General features: G+C 43.1%; 1 protein-coding gene across 3 annotated transcripts in view; it reads left to right on the top strand.

Moving 5' to 3' along the window:
* ank1a (ankyrin 1, erythrocytic a) overlaps window positions 1-22,571 on the top strand; it is a 94,211-nt gene that overhangs the window by 44,899 nt on the left and 26,741 nt on the right. Inside the window, exons 3-16 of one of the 3 annotated variants that reach the window (XM_086206163.1) lie at window positions 461-553; window positions 16,545-16,646; window positions 19,046-19,144; window positions 19,745-19,843; window positions 20,110-20,208; window positions 20,390-20,575; window positions 20,678-20,776; window positions 20,866-20,964; window positions 21,052-21,150; window positions 21,356-21,553; window positions 21,650-21,748; window positions 21,868-21,966; window positions 22,090-22,188; window positions 22,320-22,517. In XM_086206163.1, the coding sequence (XP_086062289.1) occupies window positions 461-553; window positions 16,545-16,646; window positions 19,046-19,144; window positions 19,745-19,843; window positions 20,110-20,208; window positions 20,390-20,575; window positions 20,678-20,776; window positions 20,866-20,964; window positions 21,052-21,150; window positions 21,356-21,553; window positions 21,650-21,748; window positions 21,868-21,966; window positions 22,090-22,188; window positions 22,320-22,517 (1,668 nt within the window). Of the gene's footprint in view, window positions 1-460; window positions 554-9,860; window positions 10,074-10,266; window positions 10,869-16,544; window positions 16,647-19,045; window positions 19,145-19,744; window positions 19,844-20,109; window positions 20,209-20,389; window positions 20,576-20,677; window positions 20,777-20,865; window positions 20,965-21,051; window positions 21,151-21,355; window positions 21,554-21,649; window positions 21,749-21,867; window positions 21,967-22,089; window positions 22,189-22,319; window positions 22,518-22,571 lie in introns of those variants that run through there. The other 2 variants (XM_086206164.1, XM_086206165.1) reach the window with 2 other exon arrangements.

The raw sequence follows: 22,571 nt of genomic DNA, 5'->3' as shown, positions 1-22,571 counted from the left end.
ACCAAGGAATCCAGATCACTTGAATAAAGGAGTGACACAGGTGATCCATCTATGAGCCTCCAACCATCACCCATCGCCATCAGTGGCCCGCTGCACAGCGCCCACCACTGTATGTGTGACATCCTCATGTCGTGCCACATCCTCACTCCATATCACGCATCCTAACCTGACCTGTTTCCCACAGGGAGAGTTTATGGGTTTGCAGTGGGAGGTTTGGACAAGCAGGGTGGGTTCGGGGTCAGATAGGGTGGGTGCTCTTCCTGCTTTCTTTCCCTCGCTCCTCCACCCTGTGTTCTACCTGTGTCTCAATATAATGTTGATTAGTTCTCATTTCCTTGCCATTGTTTTCTTTTCGCTATGCCCCACCCCTCCCTCCTCTCTTTTTATCTGTCTCTCCATTTCTCTGCTTCTCCCTGTTGCGATTAACTAGGCTCTGTCTTTATGTCGTATGTCCTTTTAGGCCCACGCCGTGCATCGCTGGCTAATCGATCAGGACAGTAGTGTGAGCTCTGAGATGCCGGATGGCCAAGGAGTATGGCACTATGATGATGAAGTAAATATCTGCAACACGTATATCTGGCTTTTCTATTTATCAATATATGTATTTATATATATATATATATTCTGTATTTATGACCATCTTGTATCTGTCACTTAAAGTTTGTGTCACTGTTGTTGCTCTGCTGTTGTTGTTGTTTTTATCTTTACTCTTATTTTCTTTGTGTGTTGCTTATGGTATCGTAGTTCTGGTTCCTTTGACCTTCTAGTGTTGCTGTTGTGCCGCTGTGAGCTAATTCAGTCAGGTGTCGTGGGATCAGGCTGGAGCTTTTTCTTTGTTCCTGTCCTTGCTTGACGTATTGTACTAACTTGATGGTTTATATATATATTTTTTTAAATTTGGTTGTTCTTTTATTTTTATGTTTTTAGTTTCACGTGAATATATATATATATATATTATATATCTGTATCTACATTAACATTTTCGTCAGTGTCTGTGATGATATCTTTGGAATTGATGTTCTCAAAGCAGCATATTACATGGCAAGAGTCCACGGGCAAAATATAGCTTTGATATATTTTTTCATAGACTTGGTACGTCTGCGTATCCTTATACACACAAGTACTTGACACCACACAGGCTCACATTAGTGATAATAGACTACAGTCCAAGTATTTTTCCTGTGGGTTCTTCTGATTTAGTAAATATGCTTTTGTCATTTGTACCACTGTGTTTGTGAGTAGGGTTAAATCAAGCTCCGTGTGTGTGTGTGTGTGTGTGTGTGTGTGTGACTGTAAGAGATAAACTGGAAGTGTGTGTTAGACCAGTGTGTGTTTTGGCATTCAACCTCTTATCAGCGGTGTGTGTGCATCCTTGCATGGCTTTTGTGTATTAGTGTTAAGATTTACCCGTCTGTGTTGTGTCTGTGCTTACGTCGGTGTTTGTGTGTGTTGTGCTGTGGACGCCGTGGTTGTCAGTCTTGTGCATGCGTCTTTGATGCGTTGGTGCTGTTTGTGTATTGTGGCTGTTGTGTATTGTCAGTGTTTATGTGTCGTGCCTGTGTTTCGTCTGTTTTTATCTGTTGAAACAGTTTGGGATACGTTTGCCAAAGGTTTTATTGCACCTATATCACAGATGATCTTGAATCCATTTCCAGCTCGTGGAGAAGAGTTCATCTAAGTGCAATAAGCCTGCTGGGAAACTTGTTCCAGACAATTCTTTCCCCTCAAATCCTGACTCTCCTCCCCCTGCTCTCATGTCAAATTCCTAATCCTACTCTTTCCATCTCCATATTGCTCCTAAACGCTTCGGAGCATTATTGAGGTTTAATTCATTGAACTTCAGTTGAACCAAGGAAACAAACCATTTGGAAGTGCAGAGACATTAAAAACATCTGGCATAAAAAGAAAAGGCGAACACATTTTCTCACACTATGAAGCCTGCATGTGGAAAGGTATATAAACTGTCATCAACAGTTTTACTTGACCATTGGCCCAACACAAAACAATATGGAGTACTGCCTTTCCCTCAGAATATGTGTGTGCATTTGGGCAACTGAATTTGTTCCTTTTCTCCTTTTCATTTTGCAATTTTTGTGTATGTATGAATAAAATTGTGTTTGCTTGTTTATGCGCCAATAATGACGAAATGCATCGTCCCTTTCGGACCATAGACCTGATCCAGCTCCAAAGACCAGCTCCACAGATTTCCAATAATACCGATGAAATGTACATAAAATACCACATCATTAAAAGAAATGAGTAGAATGAATAGAACAGAGAATTTGGTGACCCCTGTCATTTTGGAGAGGAAATGAGGTTCCTGCTGGGTGGGAATGAAAGCATACAAACCAGAGACAAAGAGTGGTGCCGTAATAGATGGTTCTAAAATGCCCAATCCCTTTCACTGGCCTTTGGCCAGCACAGCAGTGGAAAACAACAGCAGCATTAACCAAATCCCTGCAACAGGGTGTTCGCTTCCTCCTCCAGCATTTACTAAAGTATCATTTTCTGCTTGCAAGTTGCTCCTGTCCCGCCCTGACCCAAGCCCTCGAAGGAAAACTACAGGCTAATTAGTGCATCCTCTGTAACCCACTTTCTCATTTATGGTAACATATTTCTCAATTGCTGTGATCTGGGAATACAGTGACCCTGCTGACCAGTGAACCGCACAGGCAGTGATAGAAGTAGACAATTAAACGCCATTAAAATTTGTTTAATTATCAGAGGATCTTCACCTTGTTAGAAGCCGCAAAAATTCTTCTGCAGACCCAAGCACTCTTTTTGATGGTGTGTAGGTGGAGTAGACAAGTCAAACCTGTACACTGTCAACAGTGATATTTGATAAAGGCAAATATATTATGTTTTGACCAAAGATCTTTTATGAGCAGGTGGGAATCCTAGTTACCAGCCATCACATCAATAACAGTGATAATTGCCACACCAAATTTATCACGACACTTTTACCCAGGCACATTGATACGACACATCAAGTCAAAACATCTGCGTGGCCAACTGCTGTTTGTGGAAAGTAATCATCCCACATTGAGCAGCAAAACTGTGGGCACAACGAAGGCAAATAATATCACATTTATTTTACCTTTTAAATGAATTTGAACATCATGTTTCCAATTATCTGAGCACTCATCTTTGTTCCCTATTGTTACCTTCTGAGATCACGGCAATTACTTGGGTGCTACAATCTCATCATAACCAGCAGCAGATGGAACAAAGGGTTTGGGTTTTTTTGTTTGTTTTTGTTTTTGGAAATGAAGTCCATTTTACTTTGATTCCTCCGACAGGGTAAGTTGAAAAGCACTGCAGACCATACAGATGGAAAACTCCTATCAACCTTCAAACTGGTCCAAGATCAAATGTCCCATTCTTCCCTGCCCCCTCCTTTAGTACAGAGCTGTGACATGTCAGAGGTCTGTGTAAAAGCCCCGACCCCTTTGCAAGCATTAGCAGTCACTGGGTCTGGAGAATATCCCTTATCATCTCACAGCTCTAATTACCCCCTCAGTGAGTGCTTGGAGACAGATGCTCAGGGAGCCAAGCCCCATTCGTCACACTATGGCTGCGTGGCCAACTCAATATGAAAAAAAACCCCCAAAAAAACAAACTGTCACACTCTGCACTGTCATATAAATTCTCCCCCGTCTCAGTTTCTCTTTTCCAGCTGCTCCCAGCCCACTGTAGATGCAGACTACATTAGGAAGCCTATTCAAGTCCAGCCACCAGCAGTTGGCTGTAATTTGTTTCGGCTAGGGGGGGCAGAGTGTAATTTACATGTGAAAGGCCGTGGTGTATTCAAATATTGTAACTCTCATTTTTGTCCCAGGGTTATTGATACCAGCATCAGAGAATTCAGATTAAGAGTATGGGGGTTATATTCCCATTGTGCACCAACTGCAGAAGTCGTGTAATAATGTCTCAGTTGGCCCGATATCGACTTAAGGAAGAAGACGGGTCAGCAAGATGAGGAGAATCCTGCTCTCCTGTTAGGAAATGATCTTTCTGGCTTTTTTGCACCAGAGAAAGACGCCTCCAGAGAGCAATCTGGCCAACAAAGAGTCCATTTATAAGAGCCATCCTGTAAGCCAACTGTAAGAAAGAGAGAAACTGAGCGACAGACAATGTGCATGCCTGCGTGCATGTGCATGGGTTTAAGATGAATGCGCAGAGTGCATGGTAAAGGTGAAAACATACTCCAAAATTATCAGTCTGAAAACTGTAGAATACTCTGTTGCAGCAATCAATCTGACTGACCTGGTCCACCATTCATGAGATCTTATAAGGTGGAAAACACAAAACACACCCTTTCCTATTGAGGAGTGACGAAGTTCCCAGCAGCTGTGGAGTGATGTCATCACTGACTACTAACAATGTCCAGGACACATCTGCTCCATTTTCTGTTCTTTGTTTCTTTCAGCAAACACCAGAGCAGAAAAAAAACTTTTACTTCTAAAACCTGGAGTATTGTTGAGTTTGCAACAGTGAAAGTAGGCTATTGTGCACATTAATTCATACTGAAATGAGTCATTTTAGTCCCAGATTAACCTGCTTCATCAACAGAACATCATCAAATCGTCTTTAAGGGCCTCCACAACAGTTGCGTGTTGACATACAAGTACTACATTTTCACGTAACGTTCCTCAGAGAACCTCAAACAAATGCATATGCGGGTCAGTACATCTGATTTGCAGTACAATTATTTCTCTGGTGAAGTTAGGAGTTGAGACATGATTAAGGAAAAATAAACCTGGTTTTGCTATCAGAGGAATGCTGAAATTGCAGAAGAGAGAGAAATTGATCATTGATTGCATTTCAAATGCTTTCCAAATATTTACAGTATATTTTTGGCCCTTTTTGTATCGGCTCCTTTAATGTCCACTGAACCACAGGGATATAAATTCCCTCAATCACAATAATAACCGGTTCAAGACTTCTTAACACAGACAAGATGCTTACTCACTTTCAGTATACCACTGCCTGAGGTGTGCCGGCATCTGGACGGTTGCTAATAACTGCATACTTAAATGTGTGAGAGTGTGTGATATGCACCTGCATGCACTGAACTGTGTATGTGAGTGTGTGTGTGTGTGTGTGTGTGTGAGAGAGATTTTGAGCTTGTCCATGGGTACTTGAGAGAGAGTGTGTATATGAGTCTGTATGTATGAGGCGAATGGAGGCAGAGGAGTAATTGACGTCAGATTTCTAAGATTTTCTTCTGGCTGCCTTTGCCCTGACTGATGAGAGCTTCTCTCTTAATTGCTTATATTTAATAACACGTCAATCTCAGCTTCCCCAGGCAGCTGAGCATCCGGCCCCTAAGGCAGCCATTATTATCTGTTCAAGTGGAAACGAGCATATTAGATGCATCACATATATGTTTATTTGTTAATTAAGAGCTGTCTACACGCTGATGTCTGAATAGGACCGTCTCTGCAGGCAGCTCTCTTGTAGATTAGTGTGTATCACTTGGGGAGGGGGAATCAGGTGCTGACTCAGCACAGCAGTGCAGATAAAGATCCCATCATACTGTCAACAAAAAGAAGACACATACGCCTGCTGAAGCTCCCCAGGAGCTTTTTTTTTTCATTATCACAGTCGCCACTGAGCCCAAGATGTCCGCCCCCTTCCCTCTGTTCCGTCTACCTCTTTTCATCCGTCTCTTGTTGCATCTTTAATTTGCAGCCTGTTTCTGAACACTTACGCTCTTTCCAGTGAGAATTGAGCTGCTGTGATAGTGTGAAGCAAGTGGCAGTAAACGCTGGAACGCTGGATATTCTAGATAAAAACATTACCTGTATGAGTGCGTACATGATGTCAGGAAACCAAACAATCCACCATGTTTGAACGATTCTTGACTTTATTGAGCTTACTGGAATTTAGTTAAAGCACATATTTGTATCATTTACAATTGCTGTTCAAAAAATGCTTTATACAAACCCTAAATATGTTTTATCACAGCATATTTTGTTATTGCAATGATTGTTGACCACCACCATTTTTAAATCCCACTGGTATTGATGGGAGAAAGAAATCAATAATGATGTGCAATAATGGTCCCTGTCCAGATTTAACAGAAAGGTAACCATTATTTTTTTAAACTATAGTTAATTGGCTACATTTCTTTTTCAAAAGACTTTATTGTATGAATTGTAATGTCATCCTCGCTGTGGTCCTCTGCTCATCCGATTGGTCCGGGTCGTGGTTGGTAATTTTTTTTTTTTTCATTTTATGTTGATGAACTTTTTTTTTTGAATTTCCACATAACATCCCCTCCATATATTTCTCTTTAATACAGGGTACCTTCATAAATGTTGTTTTTTAAAAAAATATTTATGATGCTTCTGCTGCTGCTGCTATAATATGCAGCATTTAAGGAAACAACCACCAGGAACAGTCTGCAAGAAACAATGAAATGATTCATTCAGGATTTGCTCCAATGATGTGAGATATTCGCTAATTTGATGTGAAAAAATAGCATCCTAATTAGGACAGGAAGCATCTCCAGTGTTGCTACCACCGCTGCTATTAAATGGTCTCACATGCTGAATGTATTTTCTGAGTATTGTCGGTGAATCCATTATTAAGTGGGTACAATTATGTAACCCTTCAGCAATAAACTCTTGGGATGTATTAAACGTTGTAGACTGATGATATGTAAAATGAAGGTCACATCTTTCTTTTGGCTCTCGGCCTCTAAACTCTAAATCATCTGCAGTTAATTTTCTCTGGGGAACGTTAATAGAATCCCATCGTCACTTTAACAGTCAGGTCAATATTTGTCAGACCAGCTCTGAGTCCTGCATGGTGAAGCTTTTGTAGCATTGTTACTACACATTACATTACATCTGAATGGAAATTATGGTTACTTCAGCTCTGTCTATTAACCAGACTGATTGAATTAATGTCTGGCTGCACGGATCCTTCTTGACGCTGACTCAAGCCCCAGTTGTGACTGATGTTCCCAAGCCTTTGTTTTAAATTATGGAGTCTGTATTCTCAGCTAGTGCTCAGAGAGACATTGGGAGTTGTGAAGACAGATTCCCTTCATCGTGGTACCCTTTCTCTCCCTCCTCTCACATCTTCACTCTGTTTTTCCCCATCTCTACCTCTCCACTTATGAAGATTAATGGAAGCCTGGACCTGCGCTGACGTATTACTGCTGTCATTCTTCTCTATTGCTTTCATCTTTTCTGCTCTCCCTCCTCATCTGAGTATCTCTAACTCCCTGTTTTTGTCTCCCACAGGTCAGTTTGGCTTTGTATCGTCCGGGCTCTTGCATTTGTTGAGGCGTCTTAATGTACCGTATGTATGTTGACGTATTATAAGTGAGTCAGATTGTGTGTGTGTGTGTGTGTGTGTGTGTGTGTGAGAGATATGTAATCTGTCAGTCGAGTGAAGACAGTTTTAATACCCGTTGCCTTTAATGCTGAGTTAAACTGCTCCTCTGTCAGTTCAGAGGCCAGCTTGTGTGCTTGTGAGGAGCAGAGGGATAAACTCTGTGTGTGTGTGTGTGTGTGTGTGTGTGTGTGTGTGTGTGTGTTTTATCTCTTTGAAGTTACCTCAGGCAAATCCTGTGCAGGACATCACACTGCCACTAGATGGCCACTATGAAATAGTGTAACCATACATAGAAATATTGTTAATAAATTTCGAATTTTCATTTTGAATTAATAAACCATTTTCAAACCAGATTCTCAGTAATCCAGGTGAGGTGATGGTTCTTGAATCAAAGCCCTTTAATTTCCCAGAAATGTACGTATACTAGTGTGCGTTTCTCCAGCTCCCTTCATCTTGCATCCACCATGTTCAGTTCAGTTCCCAGTGTTTATAACTGCCCCTGCTGTTGCTGCTGCTTGGTTACAGCTCTTTGTTGGCCTGGAGAGTGTGTATAACAGCACTCTCAAACAGCTTCTGCAGTGATGATCCTTAACAGCTGGGGGGGGGTGAAGTCCTTTCTATGCATGTGTGACCATCCACTAAAGATCCTGACAAACTTGGATTGATTCTGATGGGAACATTAGCTGGTTTCCACCTGGGAACCATTCTCAACTTTCTGCATTGGATGAAAAATGCTTCCTAGAGTCAGATGAGATGATGGACCAGGTATTTTGGTCTCCCTCATCCTTCTGCCACATCATATGTCTTTCATCTATGTGATGTCAGGCAGCTCAGTGTGTGTCTGATGCAAAGAAAATTGGGGGTCTAACAAGGGTCTGACAGGTTGAAGCAAGACAGCTGACAGACCATCAGTGGTCACAATGCCCCCCCCCACACACACACACACACACACACTCACACTCACACACACACACACTCACACACACACGCCATTTCAGCTCAACTCTGTCATCTGAGACATCAGGACGTGGGTAATAAACCAACCAGCAGCAGCAGCACACGTGGACAGCTGTAGCCCTTTATCCTGTCAACAAGAAGGACTTGACACGGGGAGCAGAGGCCACGTCCGTCCCAAACCTAAATCAACCCTGAGACAAACCCCCAGCGTGTTCTGAGCTTCATGGTAACACCCTCACTTTTGGAACCCCTTTCTCCTCAAGAGTTTGAGATGATACGCAGTGAGGGTTTTAATCACAATACGATGGAAATGCTTTAAGCTCAGAAAAGTTAGAGTATTTAATCAGAAATACTTGCCCCCCTGAGTCAGGGGTTAAAGGTTTGACCCCCTTGACTGTTGCTTGAAAGACACCTCCATAGAAATCTTCCTTCACCTCTCGGTTCTGACCTGATAAGTTATCATTCTCGTACTCTCGGCGGGTGGAGAAGGTGTTTTTTTGTTTTTTTTCTCTAGAGAGTATCACAGTTTCAGGACTTCTTAGTAGAAGACCACAGGACAATTTGTCTTGTCTCCATGCACATTAGTACCCATCTTCCCCTGCTACACATTAGTTTGTTGAGCTCTCATCAATTTCCAAACTCAATACTGTGGACGGGAGAGATGTCCCACGTGATGTTTTTGCCCAGGTCACGGTCCAGTGCCACTGAGTGGTGCGTAGCCTTCTTTCTACATTGCCCCCTCCTTCCCCTCTCCTACAAGCATTTATCTCTCTGCATGGTTTTGGCAGCGATGTGCTTTTCCCAGCATTTAGCCAGGAGAGGGAGAGAGGAGGGGAGAAGTAGAGAAAAGAGGGCCTTTTCAAGCGAGGAATGACGGACGCTTTATTAAAAGAGGCAGGGCCTTTTGAGAGGCTGGCCCCTTCATGCTCCCCCCACTCCGTGTGTCTGGCCCATTGTCACGGGGAGGTGGCAGCGACCCCCCCGCTAGGCGCTTTGTCACTGTAAGTCACCTCGCAGACTGAAACGGACCCACTCCGAAAAAACACACCCATTCTCCACAGTAACTCTACGCTATTCTGGTATTGCCTGGTCCGTGAAAAAAATGATTGTCTGGCTGTCACAAAACATACAGGAGACACAGAGATGGGCGTGACGTGTGTGTGGAAGAAGGGACAGGAGAAAGGAGGGATAAAGTTGGAGTGACAGTGTTGGGTGGCAACAAAACCTGAAAGGTGGTGAGGATATGTGAGGAGGAGAGCAGTGCCTGGATGGAGGATGGAGTAAGGATGAGTGGAATTATAGAGTTAATGGAGAGGAATAAAGAGGCGAAAAGCAAAGTGTGGCAGAGAGATAGAAAATGAGTGTTAGAGAAGATAGTGGGGAAAAAAAGGTGTGATCCAGGATGTAGGCAGGAAACCCGTGGTGAGAGTGTGGGGCACCCATTGGTTTTTGAATGTGTTTGAAATGTGTGTCTTTAGATACAGGCAGAATTCCTCCAGAGATAAACCCCTGGGCCCCCTCACCCCCACCCCTCCCTAGTCTCTCCACCCACTACGCCGGGTCCTGCTTACTCAAGTGTGTGTGTGTCTGGGCAAGTGTGTGTGTGTGTGTGTGTGTGTGTTTACGTTGGACGGGGGTCTGCGTGCCCTGTGCAGCAGAACTTGCAGGGGGCAACAGGAAAGACAGCTTTGAATTTGACAGAAACAGAAAACCTAAAAGAGTGTGGAGGGCCAACAGGCATGCCAGTCAAGACCATCACTTGCGGAGTGAGTACAGCAAACTTTTTTTACATTTCCTCTTCTTTTTTCTTCTTCTGCTCTCTCATGTCACTGTCTCTTTAAATTGTCTGCAAGTATACGTTTGTCTTTCTTTCTTTTTGCAATGTTTTGTTCTTTAACACTCAGATGTAATGCACCTGCCAGCTCTCAACGTCTTCATCCTTTCACATCAGTCAGTGGGCCAAATTGTCACTGGCTTTGCTCCCACTTACTTTGTCTCTGACACATGATTGTTGATGTAATGGTATTAACGCGCTGTACTTTATGTTCTAGCTTATATACAGTTTCTCTGTGTTCCCTCCCTTCCTCCACATTTATTTTGGAAGCTTCTCTACTTGCTCTCCACTTGTTTTCAGTCCTGAATATGCCTGCCTCTCCCAGGCTACACTGACGAAGAAAAATGAGGGAGAGGGAGATACAGGGCAAAGACAGGATCCACAGTGTAAATACAGAATCCGCTTTATGAGAAGGCCATGTGTTACACTTGAGCCCACATTTTGATGGTTTTAAAGGGGATACTAGGTGTTGACACGTCACGATTAAAGCATGCACTCCCTTCATCAAGCTCAGTAAATGTTGGCTCCCATTGCAACATGGGAGGGAGCTTGATTGCAAAGGACTATCTATGTTAGCTTACATGTATGTAAGTCCAAGATTAGTCTAAGTGTGTACATGTGTGGGTGTGTATCATGTTGGGTTTTCTTCCCCTGAATCTTGTTTTTGACTTCACTTGTTCATCTGTTTGATGTTCAGATTGTATGATGTCAACCGGGATTAGCTCTGGTAAGTAAACTAGAGGTCAGCAAACTTATTTAGCGGGTCAATTAATGAGATTCTTTCAGCGTGGCTTCACTGATGACTTAACGAGGTTTTAATCCAGTGAGCCAGCAGAGAAATATTGGCACAAGCTGCTTAAATGTGAGTGAGATTGTGTCAAGCTGTTTTACCACGGGGAAAGTGAGGCAGTCGCTTTACTGTAGATGATGCAACTTGTAGAAATGTGCCCACTTTTTCATTGTTTGTATGTGTGAGGATGAACTGGAGCCCATTTGTCTGTCAACGGGAGTTTATTCATCCAAAACATTTTGACTCGTAGTACGCAGATCATTTGGCCAATGGATAGTCCATTACCAACGGGAAGCTTTAAAGCAACTGAAGAATGGAAGACAGATGTATTACTTTATGCTTTTGTGTGAAAATACTCAAAATGACAAATTACACCTCGTTTAAAAAGTGGAGTTTTTCTCTTCTAAGGCACTGAAAAGCAGTATTTAATTACTTTATTCATGTTGGGTGGTTGAATTGATAGCAGTGATGCTTTTGTGATGTTGTAATAGTAGAAATATGAAGAAGCATAATATCGGGAGTAAATGCATTTCTCGGTTGTCTGTTGCTACGTTAGCAGGTGCATCGCTTATAGTGGTGGTGTGACTATGTAACACAGAGGTATAGTTCTTTTTTTTTTTTTAGATTACGGTTCAGTCTGTCTGGGCAAAGTTACTTATACATAGTTTATATTCCCTCAGACTGCTTTTGCCAGTATAATTACTGTTACTGTGTAGTGAAACATAGGATGTTTGTCATATTCCCGAAGAGACCCTGAACCCTATCTCCACCTGATGGCTTTCACCCTCTTTGTCTCCCCCACAAAAGATCACAATAACCATGACAATCTCATCTACGAGCGCTGTGGTTGAAGCAGGGCCAGATATAAAGAGACAATCCATGAGTAAGACCGGGACAGTGGGTGTGGGTGTTTGGGGTGAGGGGGGTGAGGAGTGTGAGAAAGTAAATAGTAAAAATGGGAAAAGACGCGTTGTCACATACAGGCAATAGAAGCAGGCGGATTTACATACAGACAGACAGTTGAGTGGGGGAATGAAATGGCTTCATCCCGATGCCCTCCTCGCTTCCTGTAAATGTGTCCGTAGCTGAACGCTCCCACGGGTCCCAGTCTGTCTGATTCTACACTTACTACATCTCTGCAGCCGGAAACAGCCTGCTGCCTTCTCAACCTTTCCAAGCAGCCCAAGAGATGGATGCAGAGACGGATACTGGAGGATGAAGGGGGGAGGAAAAAAAGAAGGATAAGGAAAGAAAATCAATTTCTAGAACAAATGCAAGTCAGCAAAAAAAGGGGGTGATGAAACAGCTGTTTAAGCACTCTGCAGGATTTTCCATATCCGCTGGTCAGTCTTCCTCTAAAATGTATAGAAACCATGCAGTCACACTCTTAGGTTTAAATACAGTGTTTTGTGAGACAAACAGCAGATATCAAGACTACATTTGCACAGTTTGAATTGTACAAGAAGTTGCTGGAAGTAAAGCAAGATGTGACATGGTGTAACATATGTATACTGCTTATTTTCACCTTTCTGCTGCATGTACAAATAGCTGTGGTGGCTCCTCAAATATTTATGATTCACCTGCTGTGCCTGCAAATACGTGTTGTGTGTGTAAGAGAGAGAGAGAGAGAGAGAGAGAGATTCGTGATAATTTTAAGAAAACTGCTGTGATTCTTTGAAGCAGGTAATAATATATCCGAGTAATGTCAGCCTGGATCTCAGCAGTGATAATCATCTATTCATTGGCATTCAATTGAAGAGCTCTACGATGGGGCTCATGATTGCTTTGGCAAAAAAGTCCTGGTTCGAGTTCTAGATTTTTTTTTTCTCACTTTCTTTCCCCTTGCAATGCCTAACTGTTTGGAAGGAGATGTTATTTAAACCAATGGACCCCGAGAAAAGCTCAAAGGACGAATTAATGAGATAATGAAAGTTTTGCTTCGGTTCATTTTAAGGGTATGAAACACTGTGCGCAGCAAGTGTGGCTTTGTTTGATCTAAATGAAAATAGTAACTGTTTTGAAATCGAGACGTAAGTAAAGCGACGATTCAGTGATTTAGATGGTGCCTGATTAGCTTGAGTTAGCCTTGAGCCCTTAAAATTACTGAACACTTTGTCATGATATGTGTTTTCTTGTAAGTCACACGGTGAAAGGAGCACTTCAGTGACGTGACTCGTGATCACATTTATTTCGGCGTTCACTCTCTTTGTAGTTTTCCATCACACCATATCAATTCCACGCTGTGTCAGTGCCACTTTTGTCTTCTGATCATGGCAGGGTGTTTTTCTACATCACTACCAGACCGGCAAAAGCAAATTGCAATATAATCTGCCACACTTGTGAAAAATCAAAGGTTTGAACTAAGATTTAATACAGAGGAGTTACAGCAGCCATCTCAAGCCCCCCGTAGCCCCACAGTGTGTGTTCTCACATCCTGCCCAGATCCCAAGAACATGCAATCATATTGTCTACGTTCTCAGTATTGCGGCTTTGACGTCTTACATTCTTTTTTCACACACATTTATCTGAACACACTCCACACACGCATACGATACATCTTTTGTAAAAATGATGATTCTTCATGTCCGGTCATCCGTTGCGGAGGATCCTCGTTGCCAGCATCTCACACATACCACCTCATGCATACATACATACAAACACGTCGAGCTTTCAAACACCGCAGTCCACCAGCGAGAGGCAATGATGTCATTCTGTCTGCTGCAGCACCAGCAGAGGGGAGGAGAGAGAGGAGAGGGGAGCTCAGGGCAGAGGATTTTCTCTGATGAAATAGGAGAATAATTTTAGTTAGTACTTCTGAGCTCCATAATGAAACTTTGTGTTCTCTTAGCCTGAAGACGGCTGCATGAACATTGCACAATAGCGTGTTGATCTAGCTAATGTCAAAGATGAAGCTACTGTGCTGGTTATTGACCATTTCTTTCTCTCCAAACAGGATGATTAATGGGTTCGCTCATCTCTGCTCAGCCTCAGAGCCTTAAACTTGTCTGTTCTACATGGGAATAATCAGAGAACAATGCTTTCGTCCAAATCACGTTCAGCTGAGCGTACCAGAGGAATTGACACTTTTCGCATGTGTGTGGCTCCACTAGTATGTGTTGTATACGTGTTTACATGTATCTCTGAGGAAGGGGATAGGCGTGGTTCAGCGTCCTTATCTCACCAAACATACGCCTCTTGACTCAAGCAGATACGTACACACTCAAACACGACACTCATGCCACACTGCAGGTTACACAATTTGACCTGGAGGAAAGTCTCACATTGGTGAGAAAGTAAATATGCTGTAACCAGCAACATCTTGCTTGTCATCTTGTAACCTTCAGGCTGTTGGCAAGTGTGAGTCCTGAGTGGTGGGATGTCTCAGGGGCTTCAGTCAGGGTCACCATGGTGTTACCACGCTTCTATGAACCATGTTTATTGTTAGATTGTGCATGTGTGTCTTTGCATCAGCTGTATTTGCTCCGCCTTTGATGACAGGATTTTTCTCCTGTCGCCATGGGAAGAGTTTGCAAACATTTCATGCAGTAGAATCACAGTCTGCATTCTTCTACAGGACCTTTAGTTGGTTGGTATGTTGGCAGTTTAGACCCACGTAAGAGAATTTCATGTTTTGTTTATATGATTGGCCCCTGAAATGTGGTGGAAAAGGCTCTTTTTCACTTTCAGTTTATCTGTTAATCAGATTCATTGATATTCTTTGTGATGTTTCACATACTTGATCGGCATGTAACAACAACGTATGAAGAAACACACGTACACAGTGATACACTCTCAAACTAAGCTGTTTTGGGACGACGGTTTGTCTGTAGACGTTATGGCTAGAGGTTAGTGGATTATCAACTTCTTACAAGTGAAATCAGAAGGGGAGACCATGGTTGACTTGATCAGCTTCGCAACTCCGGGTATTGCAATAAAACTGGAACCAATCTCTGAACACTAATTCTTCACAAACAGTGCAGGAAAGAAATATTGCATTTATGGTCAGATCTAAATCTATCAATGTCTGACATTTCGTTTATTTCTTTTCTATTCATCTCCCTGTTGTGTGAGTGTGTGCCATTGGTTTGCCCGTGTTCATGTGTGTGACCCGTGTATGTTAGGCTCCCAATAGTGTGTGATTGAGTGGAAAATTGTCTGTGAGCAAAAGCTAAAAACAAAACCATCTTGTGGAAAGAATGACAATGACTCGGAGGCGAGTGGCTCAGCGGGAGTCACACAACAGCTCAGGATTAAAGACTTTCCACACAGGACCCTGCATACTGTATGAAGTTCACCTGATACGCAGTGCATGTGTCAGTATAAATTTGATCTTTCTTTTTTTTTTTGCAAAAAATGAGGATAAAGGAGCACATTAAATCTCAGCCATCAAACTGTCAGAAAGCATTTTCAGGCTTCAGTCAGCTGGAAGCAGCTTCTCCTTTTAAAGGTTCCTCTTCCCCGGCTATTGCCCTCACCTTTTTAAATTTTTTTTTCTTAAGTGACCTCTGTCTTTGCGCAGTGCTGTGCCATTAGTGTCATGCTGAGGGTATGTTGTGACATTTGTTGCTACGCATCTACTTCAGGCATGTGGACTTTTTCTCTCTTTTTTTTTTTTTTTTTAACTCACGCCCCCCCCCATCAAAAGAAGACCAGCAACCATGTCACATCAATAGACGACACAGCTTAAAGCACTGTGTTATTAAGTTGAGAAAATGAGCTTCATTGGTGTGTGTGATGGAAGCATTTGGTGCTTGTCTCCAGGCTCAGGAAAAAGGTATTTAAGAAAACAGTCACTGTTTTCCGACCAGCATGATGAGATAGCTGAAGAGAGGATGATGTGGGGTGGGGATGAGCATGAGGCGAGAGGAGATTATGCAAATGAAATGAGAAGGTGCAGGGTTTGCCGCAGTCGAATATCTCCCTGTGGTTCTCCCTTGGTCACTCCCGCTTCCCCTCCTGTGCCGCATGAGTGATCCTGTTTCAGCAGCACCCCTGCCTGCCCGCCTGCCTGCCTGCCTGCCTGGGGGGGGGGGGGGGGCAAGGAGCTCACAGACGCAAACAAAACACAGACAAAACCACTAGACGTGCCATGTGTCGGCCCGTGAGCCAGGACTCAGCCTCATTCTTTCTTTCCCCTCCACCTTGTCTCTCTCTCTCACACGCGCTCTCTCTTTCTCTCTCGTTCAACACACGTAAACACAGACAAAGAGACAACTGGGAACAGAAGACTCATTGCTATCACACTTACCTTATTACCTGCACTGAGAGCATCAGAAACACCTGCAGTTCAATGATGGGGGACTAGGAGACCTCAGAGGGGAGTCTGTGTTCTCCAGTCACCTGCATCACTCTCTCTGCACATTTCAAGTTCTCAAACTGCACTGTCCAAAACCTCAGGGGAGGAATGAAATGAGAGGGAAACTGATGGATGACTGTCATCCTCATCCGTCCTTCAAATGGCTTCTCTAAAAAGAAAAATAACCAAATTGTGTGTGTGTCTCTCTCTCTCTCTCTCTCTCCATTTTCCCTCTCTATTCCTCTTCTTCACATGTCTCACCTTTTTTCTCACCCCTGGTGTCCCCCTCTCTTTCCCTTTTTCTGTTTTGCTTGCAGGCAGATGCTGGTAACAGTTTTCTCCGAGCTGCCCGCTCTGGCAACCTGGACAAGGCTTTGGAACATATCAAGAATGGCATAGATATAAATACAGCCAATCAGGTGAGAGAGCTGCATTGTTTGAATAGATTAAAAGACTCACAAGCTCAACAAATACAAATGCTTTTATGTACATACCTTCCTATTGGAGTTTTTGGTTTTCTGCTGAACTTCTCTCAGTTATACTTCATATACTGGGATATTTGTGTGCTGCTGGTGGCCTACAGTTGAACACTGATGTATTCTCCATCTCAGCCTTCTAACTGATTAAATAAAAATATATTCCAGCAATATATGGATGGGGGGGGGGGGTGTAGAACATTTGAGCTAATGGCATTTATAATGCAATGAGATGATCCAGCAATGATCCAATATTCATGATTTGGTCCAGAAAAGATCCAAAGATAAAAATGATGAACATTAAGTTTTCAATGAAAATGACTGAGTTGAAATATTTGAAATAAAGTAGTCACATGGTATGAATTAAAGAAAGGAGCTGTACTTTTATATCTGCTTACATCAAAAATGGATGGTATAATAAATTTATAGCAAATGTGTGGTTCAATTTAATATATAATGATTAATTTGCATTATATTCTGCTCAAATATTGTCCTTGTATGCAATTTGTTGTGTGTATACTTGAACTGAAATGTGCCTTGTGTGCACGATGTGTCTGAGTTGATCACCGTGCTGTTGTGTGCCTGTTTGTCTGCCTGTGCACTCGCATGCTCATGTAGACCGTTAATCAGTGGCTGAAGGTGGCAGGTAGAGTTTACAGGGTCTCCTGGGAGGGAATTAAGTGGGGCGAGGGTTTCTCCTGCACCCCATCTCTTCCATCCTGCATCCTTAACTCTGACGGTTGTTCCCAGAGTGTCCAGGAAAAGGCGGCTTTACTGGGCTCGGACTGCTGCCCTCAGGCTACTAAAACTTGGCCAGAAACTGTATGTGTGTGTTTGAGATTCCTGCAGCTCATTAATCTAACTTAGCCATGGTTTCCTTTCCATTCACGTATTTTGTCCTCAACATTATTTAATCACTGCTGGTAATGCATCTGTCAGGATTTCTATGAGGCCTATTCACCGGCCTCATAACGCACTCCACATAACAACAATTGTAGACTTGTAAAGTGACTCTGCCATTATTGGCAAATCCCCCCATGGTGATGAAGAGAGACACCCCATGGATTACAAATATCACTACATGCAGAGAATGTTTATGAGTTTAGAGCTGCTGACTTGCTAAAATCTCTAGAGAAGCATTTCATTCTTCTATTCACTCATCATTTGAAATTCTGTTATCTTCATTGTTTGGTGTTAATTGTGTTAAAGTTTCATCTACACCATTCTTGTTTGCTATTGACTGGCGTCGTCCAGGTGCATGGATTTGTTCCATCCCTGTAGCTGGATAAAAAAGCAAATGTTTAATTAGTTATCAGAGAAACTACATTTCAGAGCCCGATTTGATCAAAAATGGCTGAAATTATAATCAAAGTAGTTTCTAATTTCTTTTTTTTTTTTAGGTGAATAATTAACTGTTCCATCTCTCCCACATCAAAATTTGTACAGTGTCATAAGAGTTAATTGGCGCACAATATTATTATAAGAAAAAGTTGTAGATTGTGACTTAAACATTGTGGTTCTGGTGTGACTGTTTGTACCGATGGTGTTTGTGCAGTCTGATATGTGGGTCTGACTGTGGCAGCTGTGTCTCTGTCTCCTTGCCCGAGTGGACAGCCACGGCTCATTCACCAGCACAATGCCTCGCTCCTTCCTCTGCCTTCACTCTCAACCCTAACAACTTCTCCACTACCCCTTCTCCTCCTGCTTGTGTGCTGTTTTTTTTTTATTTGCCCTCTCTCTCGCTCTCTCTCTCTCCCTCTCCCCCCCTCTTTTTTTTGGTTCTTGCTTTTTTTCCCCTCCCTCATCGCCTCCTTGTTCTCCTCTGTTTGCAGTAGAGTGATGGTGTGCTGTGGTCTCCCCACTCAGAGGAATAATATCAGTGGTGTGGGAAAGGTCCAACCTCACATGTCCTGTGCGGCTGAAGGAAGGCTGTGTGAGGTCAGACCTATCCCACACGGCTCGTATTCTTCCCAGCCATGAGACCAGCGGCCTGCCATCCCCCTCCCGTCCTCCTTCCCCTCCTCCGCCTTGCTGCCCCCTCCTCACACCATTATTAATCAAATGAAAATGTGTACATTTTGATTTTCATCCCTGTTGACATTATTTCTGCTAATGACCACTTTGATTCTAAGAGTCTGCATGCGTGGTGTCCAGTGTAAGTATCTGCCTGCAATGGTTTGTGATGCTTCAGTTACTGTGATAACAAACCCTCGTAGATGTCAGTTGGCATGGCATATGTGTTTGTGTGTAGATGTGATTATTTCTTTTAGATGAGGGAATATTTGTGTGAAAAGGCTTTAGAGGACCCTTCAGTATGAGGTCTGTTCTGCTCTCTCACTCAGAATGGGCTCAACGGGCTGCATCTGGCCTCGAAAGAAGGCCACGTTAAAATGGTGCTGGAACTACTGCACAATGGAATCGTACTGGAGACCACTACAAAGGTAGCACACCCAGCAGCCTACATCAGGAAATCACTTTGTAGTTTTCATAGCTGGTTCACGTATTCACCTTTAATATCTTTACTGAAGAAATATAAATTGTTACATCTCAAGACCAAGACTGTCTTACCTCAGAGGGAATGTACCAAGACAAAATCACTAAAACAAACACAATAAACAACAGTTTTTTGCTTTATTGAATGGGTGTACACCCTGTTATCATTAGGCAGTGGTAGACGCTGATCCAATGCGTAAAATTTGGAAAATATCTGACCATGTGGAGTCCAGTTCTTACAGTTCCAGCTTCTATGGTAAAATACTAAAATTAGCCGCATCACCTCAGTAACACGATTTAAGGAAAAGTCAGCTGTCACAGTAGACCATCACCAAGGTCTTAATGCATTTAAACCAAATTTGAGATGAATCTGGTCAACGCGAAAAAAAACCCCATTATTAATCTAAACCTGTGTAATGTCAGTATACAGAATGAGCAAACTGTCCACGCGTGTAGGGACTCAACGCATTTTTTTGATGAGGGATTTCTCATATTATTTTTGCTGGTGCTCATTGTGTACTCTCTCCTGCGTATCTGTGTTTACACAGAAAGGCAACACTGCCCTGCACATTGCAGCCCTGGCAGGGCAGGAGCAGGTGGTCACAGAGCTGGTTAACTACGGGGCCAATGTCAACGCTCAGTCCCAGGTGAGACTCTGTCCCAGCGCTGCTCCTCCCAGCTCAAATCACTGAGGATTCTCCTCAGTTATGAACATGTTATCTTGGAACCATTGTATTAACAATTAGCAATGTTCACATGTGTCTCTGTTCCTATATTTCTGTGTGTTGGTGCTTTTTTTCTGTGTACATCCTTTGTGCGTGCATCTGTAATTATCTTCTTGTTGCTTCGGTTGCCTGTGGCTCCGCTGCTGCTGGATGCGTGCGTTTGTCTGTTGTGCGTCTTCCTGAGACAGAAGGGTTTCACTCCACTCTACATGGCTGCACAAGAAAACCATCTAGAGGTTGTGAAGTTTCTTCTGGAGAATGGAGCCAATCAGAGCATTCCAACTGAGGTACCAAAGAACAAGAGATGTTTTTCGATCAGTAATCTCCTAAATTCCTCAATCCTATCATGCTGATCCAGACTTGCTGTCCTTCCGCTGTGTTTCATTCTCATAAGCTTTTCTCCTTCCATCTCTCTAATTTTGTCTTTATGAGTATACCTGTAATCTAACTCTCCCCTGTTTTCTGCAGGATGGATTTACTCCTCTGGCCGTGGCTCTTCAGCAGGGTCATGAAAACGTTGTAGCCCTGCTCATCAACTACGGCACCAAGGGAAAGGTCCGCCTTCCTGCGCTGCATATTGCAGCACGCAATGACGACACACGCACAGCCGCAGTGCTTCTGCAAAACGACCCAAACCCTGACGTACTCAGCAAGGTATGTGTTGATGCGCACATTTAAATTAACTGCTATGACTGTGTGTGTGTGTGTGTGGTTACAAAACTGACAGTTACCTTTCTCTCTGACGTGCCCCTGCAGACGGGATTCACACCCCTCCACATTGCTGCACACTATGAAAACTTGAATGTAGCGCAACTGCTCCTCAACAGAGGAGCCAACGTCAACTTCACCCCAAAGGTAGGGAATGATGAGAGAGGGTTAATCTCCCATCATTGCTTTCTCATGCCTTTGTCTGTGTGTCTGAGAGCATCAGTGTCCCTCTGCAGAACGGCATCACTCCACTGCACATTGCATCAAGACGAGGGAATGTGATTATGGTCCGGCTGCTCCTGGATAGAGGGGCACAGATAGACGCCAAAACCAAGGTGAAGCAAAACATCCATTTCCTCCAATTCTTTGATTCTCTTGCTGTCTTTGGACATTTACTAAATCACTTTGTTCTCTGTGTCCAGGATGAACTGACTCCTCTGCACTGTGCAGCAAGAAATGGTCACGTCAGGATTATTGAGATTCTGCTGGACCACGGAGCCCCCATCCAGGCAAAGACCAAGGTAATCTACCAGGAAACAAGTTAAGAAAGCTCATCACTCTTCTTTTAAGAAATACAGCATTTCTTTTAGAGCGCTTATCAGGTCTGAGGTTATTTTCTGATCTAAAACCTGAAATACAACTGAACAATTTTCCTGACTAGCAGAAACAACAGTTTTGTTTCTGTGTTGCCAAAGACGAGGTCGTCAACATGATTCTGTCTTCTAGAATGGCCTGTCTCCGATCCACATGGCAGCACAGGGCGACCACATGGATTGCGTCAAGCAGCTTCTACAGTACAACGCCGAGATTGATGACATCACACTGGACCACCTTACGCCTCTGCATGTGGCAGCACACTGTGGCCATCACCGCATGGCCAAAGTCCTGCTGGACAAAGGTGCCAAACCCAACTCAAGGGCACTGGTCAGTGATGAACACACAAATGAAACTTATTAGTCTCTCAAAACCAGTGTTGGTTTTCGTCTTTGTGGTGACAGTGTGTTTTTCTTCTTTTTCCAGAATGGTTTTACCCCTTTGCATATTGCTTGTAAAAAGAATCACATGCGAGTGATGGATCTCCTGTTGAAACACTCAGCATCGTTAGAGGCTGTGACTGAGGTGAGGAGGCAAAATTATATAAAATGACCTGGAATCTGTATTCCATACATACATATGTGATTTTTTTATGAACTATAAAAGATTAAAAAAAGTCTTTTATGTCGATCTTTTTTGAATAGTCTGGCTTGACCCCCTTGCATGTGGCATCATTCATGGGTCACCTCAACATTGTTAAGATCCTGCTGCAGAAAGGAGCTTCCCCCAGTGCATCTAATGTGGTGAGTTTGTGTCTTGAAATCAGATTACTTCTGCTGTCGTGTTTTTTTTTGTTTTGTTTTTGGTTGTTTTTTTTCGTAGAAATGACAAATCTGAGTGGGTGGTTTTTCTTTGTGTGTGAACAGAAAGTAGAGACTCCTCTACATATGGCATCTCGGGCAGGACACTATGAGGTGGCTGAGTTTTTACTGCAGAATGGAGCACCAGTGGATGCCAAGGCCAAGGTAGAGATGCAAAAGCAATAAGCAATTCCCTTTCTCAAATGAGACATATGATAAATGAAAAAAAGCCTTACTTTAGTAGTGTAATAATGTGATTGTACGTGATGTGTGCAATTTGATCTTCACATTACCAGGACGACCAAACACCTTTGCATTGTGCTGCTCGAATGGGCCACAAGGAACTTGTGAAGCTGTTGCTGGAGCATAAAGCCAAACCAAACTCCACTACCACAGCAGGGCACACGCCTCTACACATCGCTGCCCGGGAGGGTCATGTTCAAACCGTACGCATCCTGTTGGACATGGAGGCACAGCAGACCAAGATGACCAAAGTACAGCCTGACCTTTTATCTGTTCTATGTATCTATAGCAATGTTGCATCAGCA

This window comes from Aulostomus chinensis, chromosome 6, assembly GCF_037954235.1.
Source record: "Aulostomus chinensis isolate RoL2024-O1b breed Wild chromosome 6, RoL_Achi_v1.0, whole genome shotgun sequence".
NCBI classification, from domain to species: domain Eukaryota; kingdom Metazoa; phylum Chordata; class Actinopteri; order Syngnathiformes; family Aulostomidae; genus Aulostomus; species Aulostomus chinensis.
The sequence above is the reverse complement of the archived record's forward strand: the minus strand, read 5'-3'. Positions and strand labels throughout refer to the sequence as shown.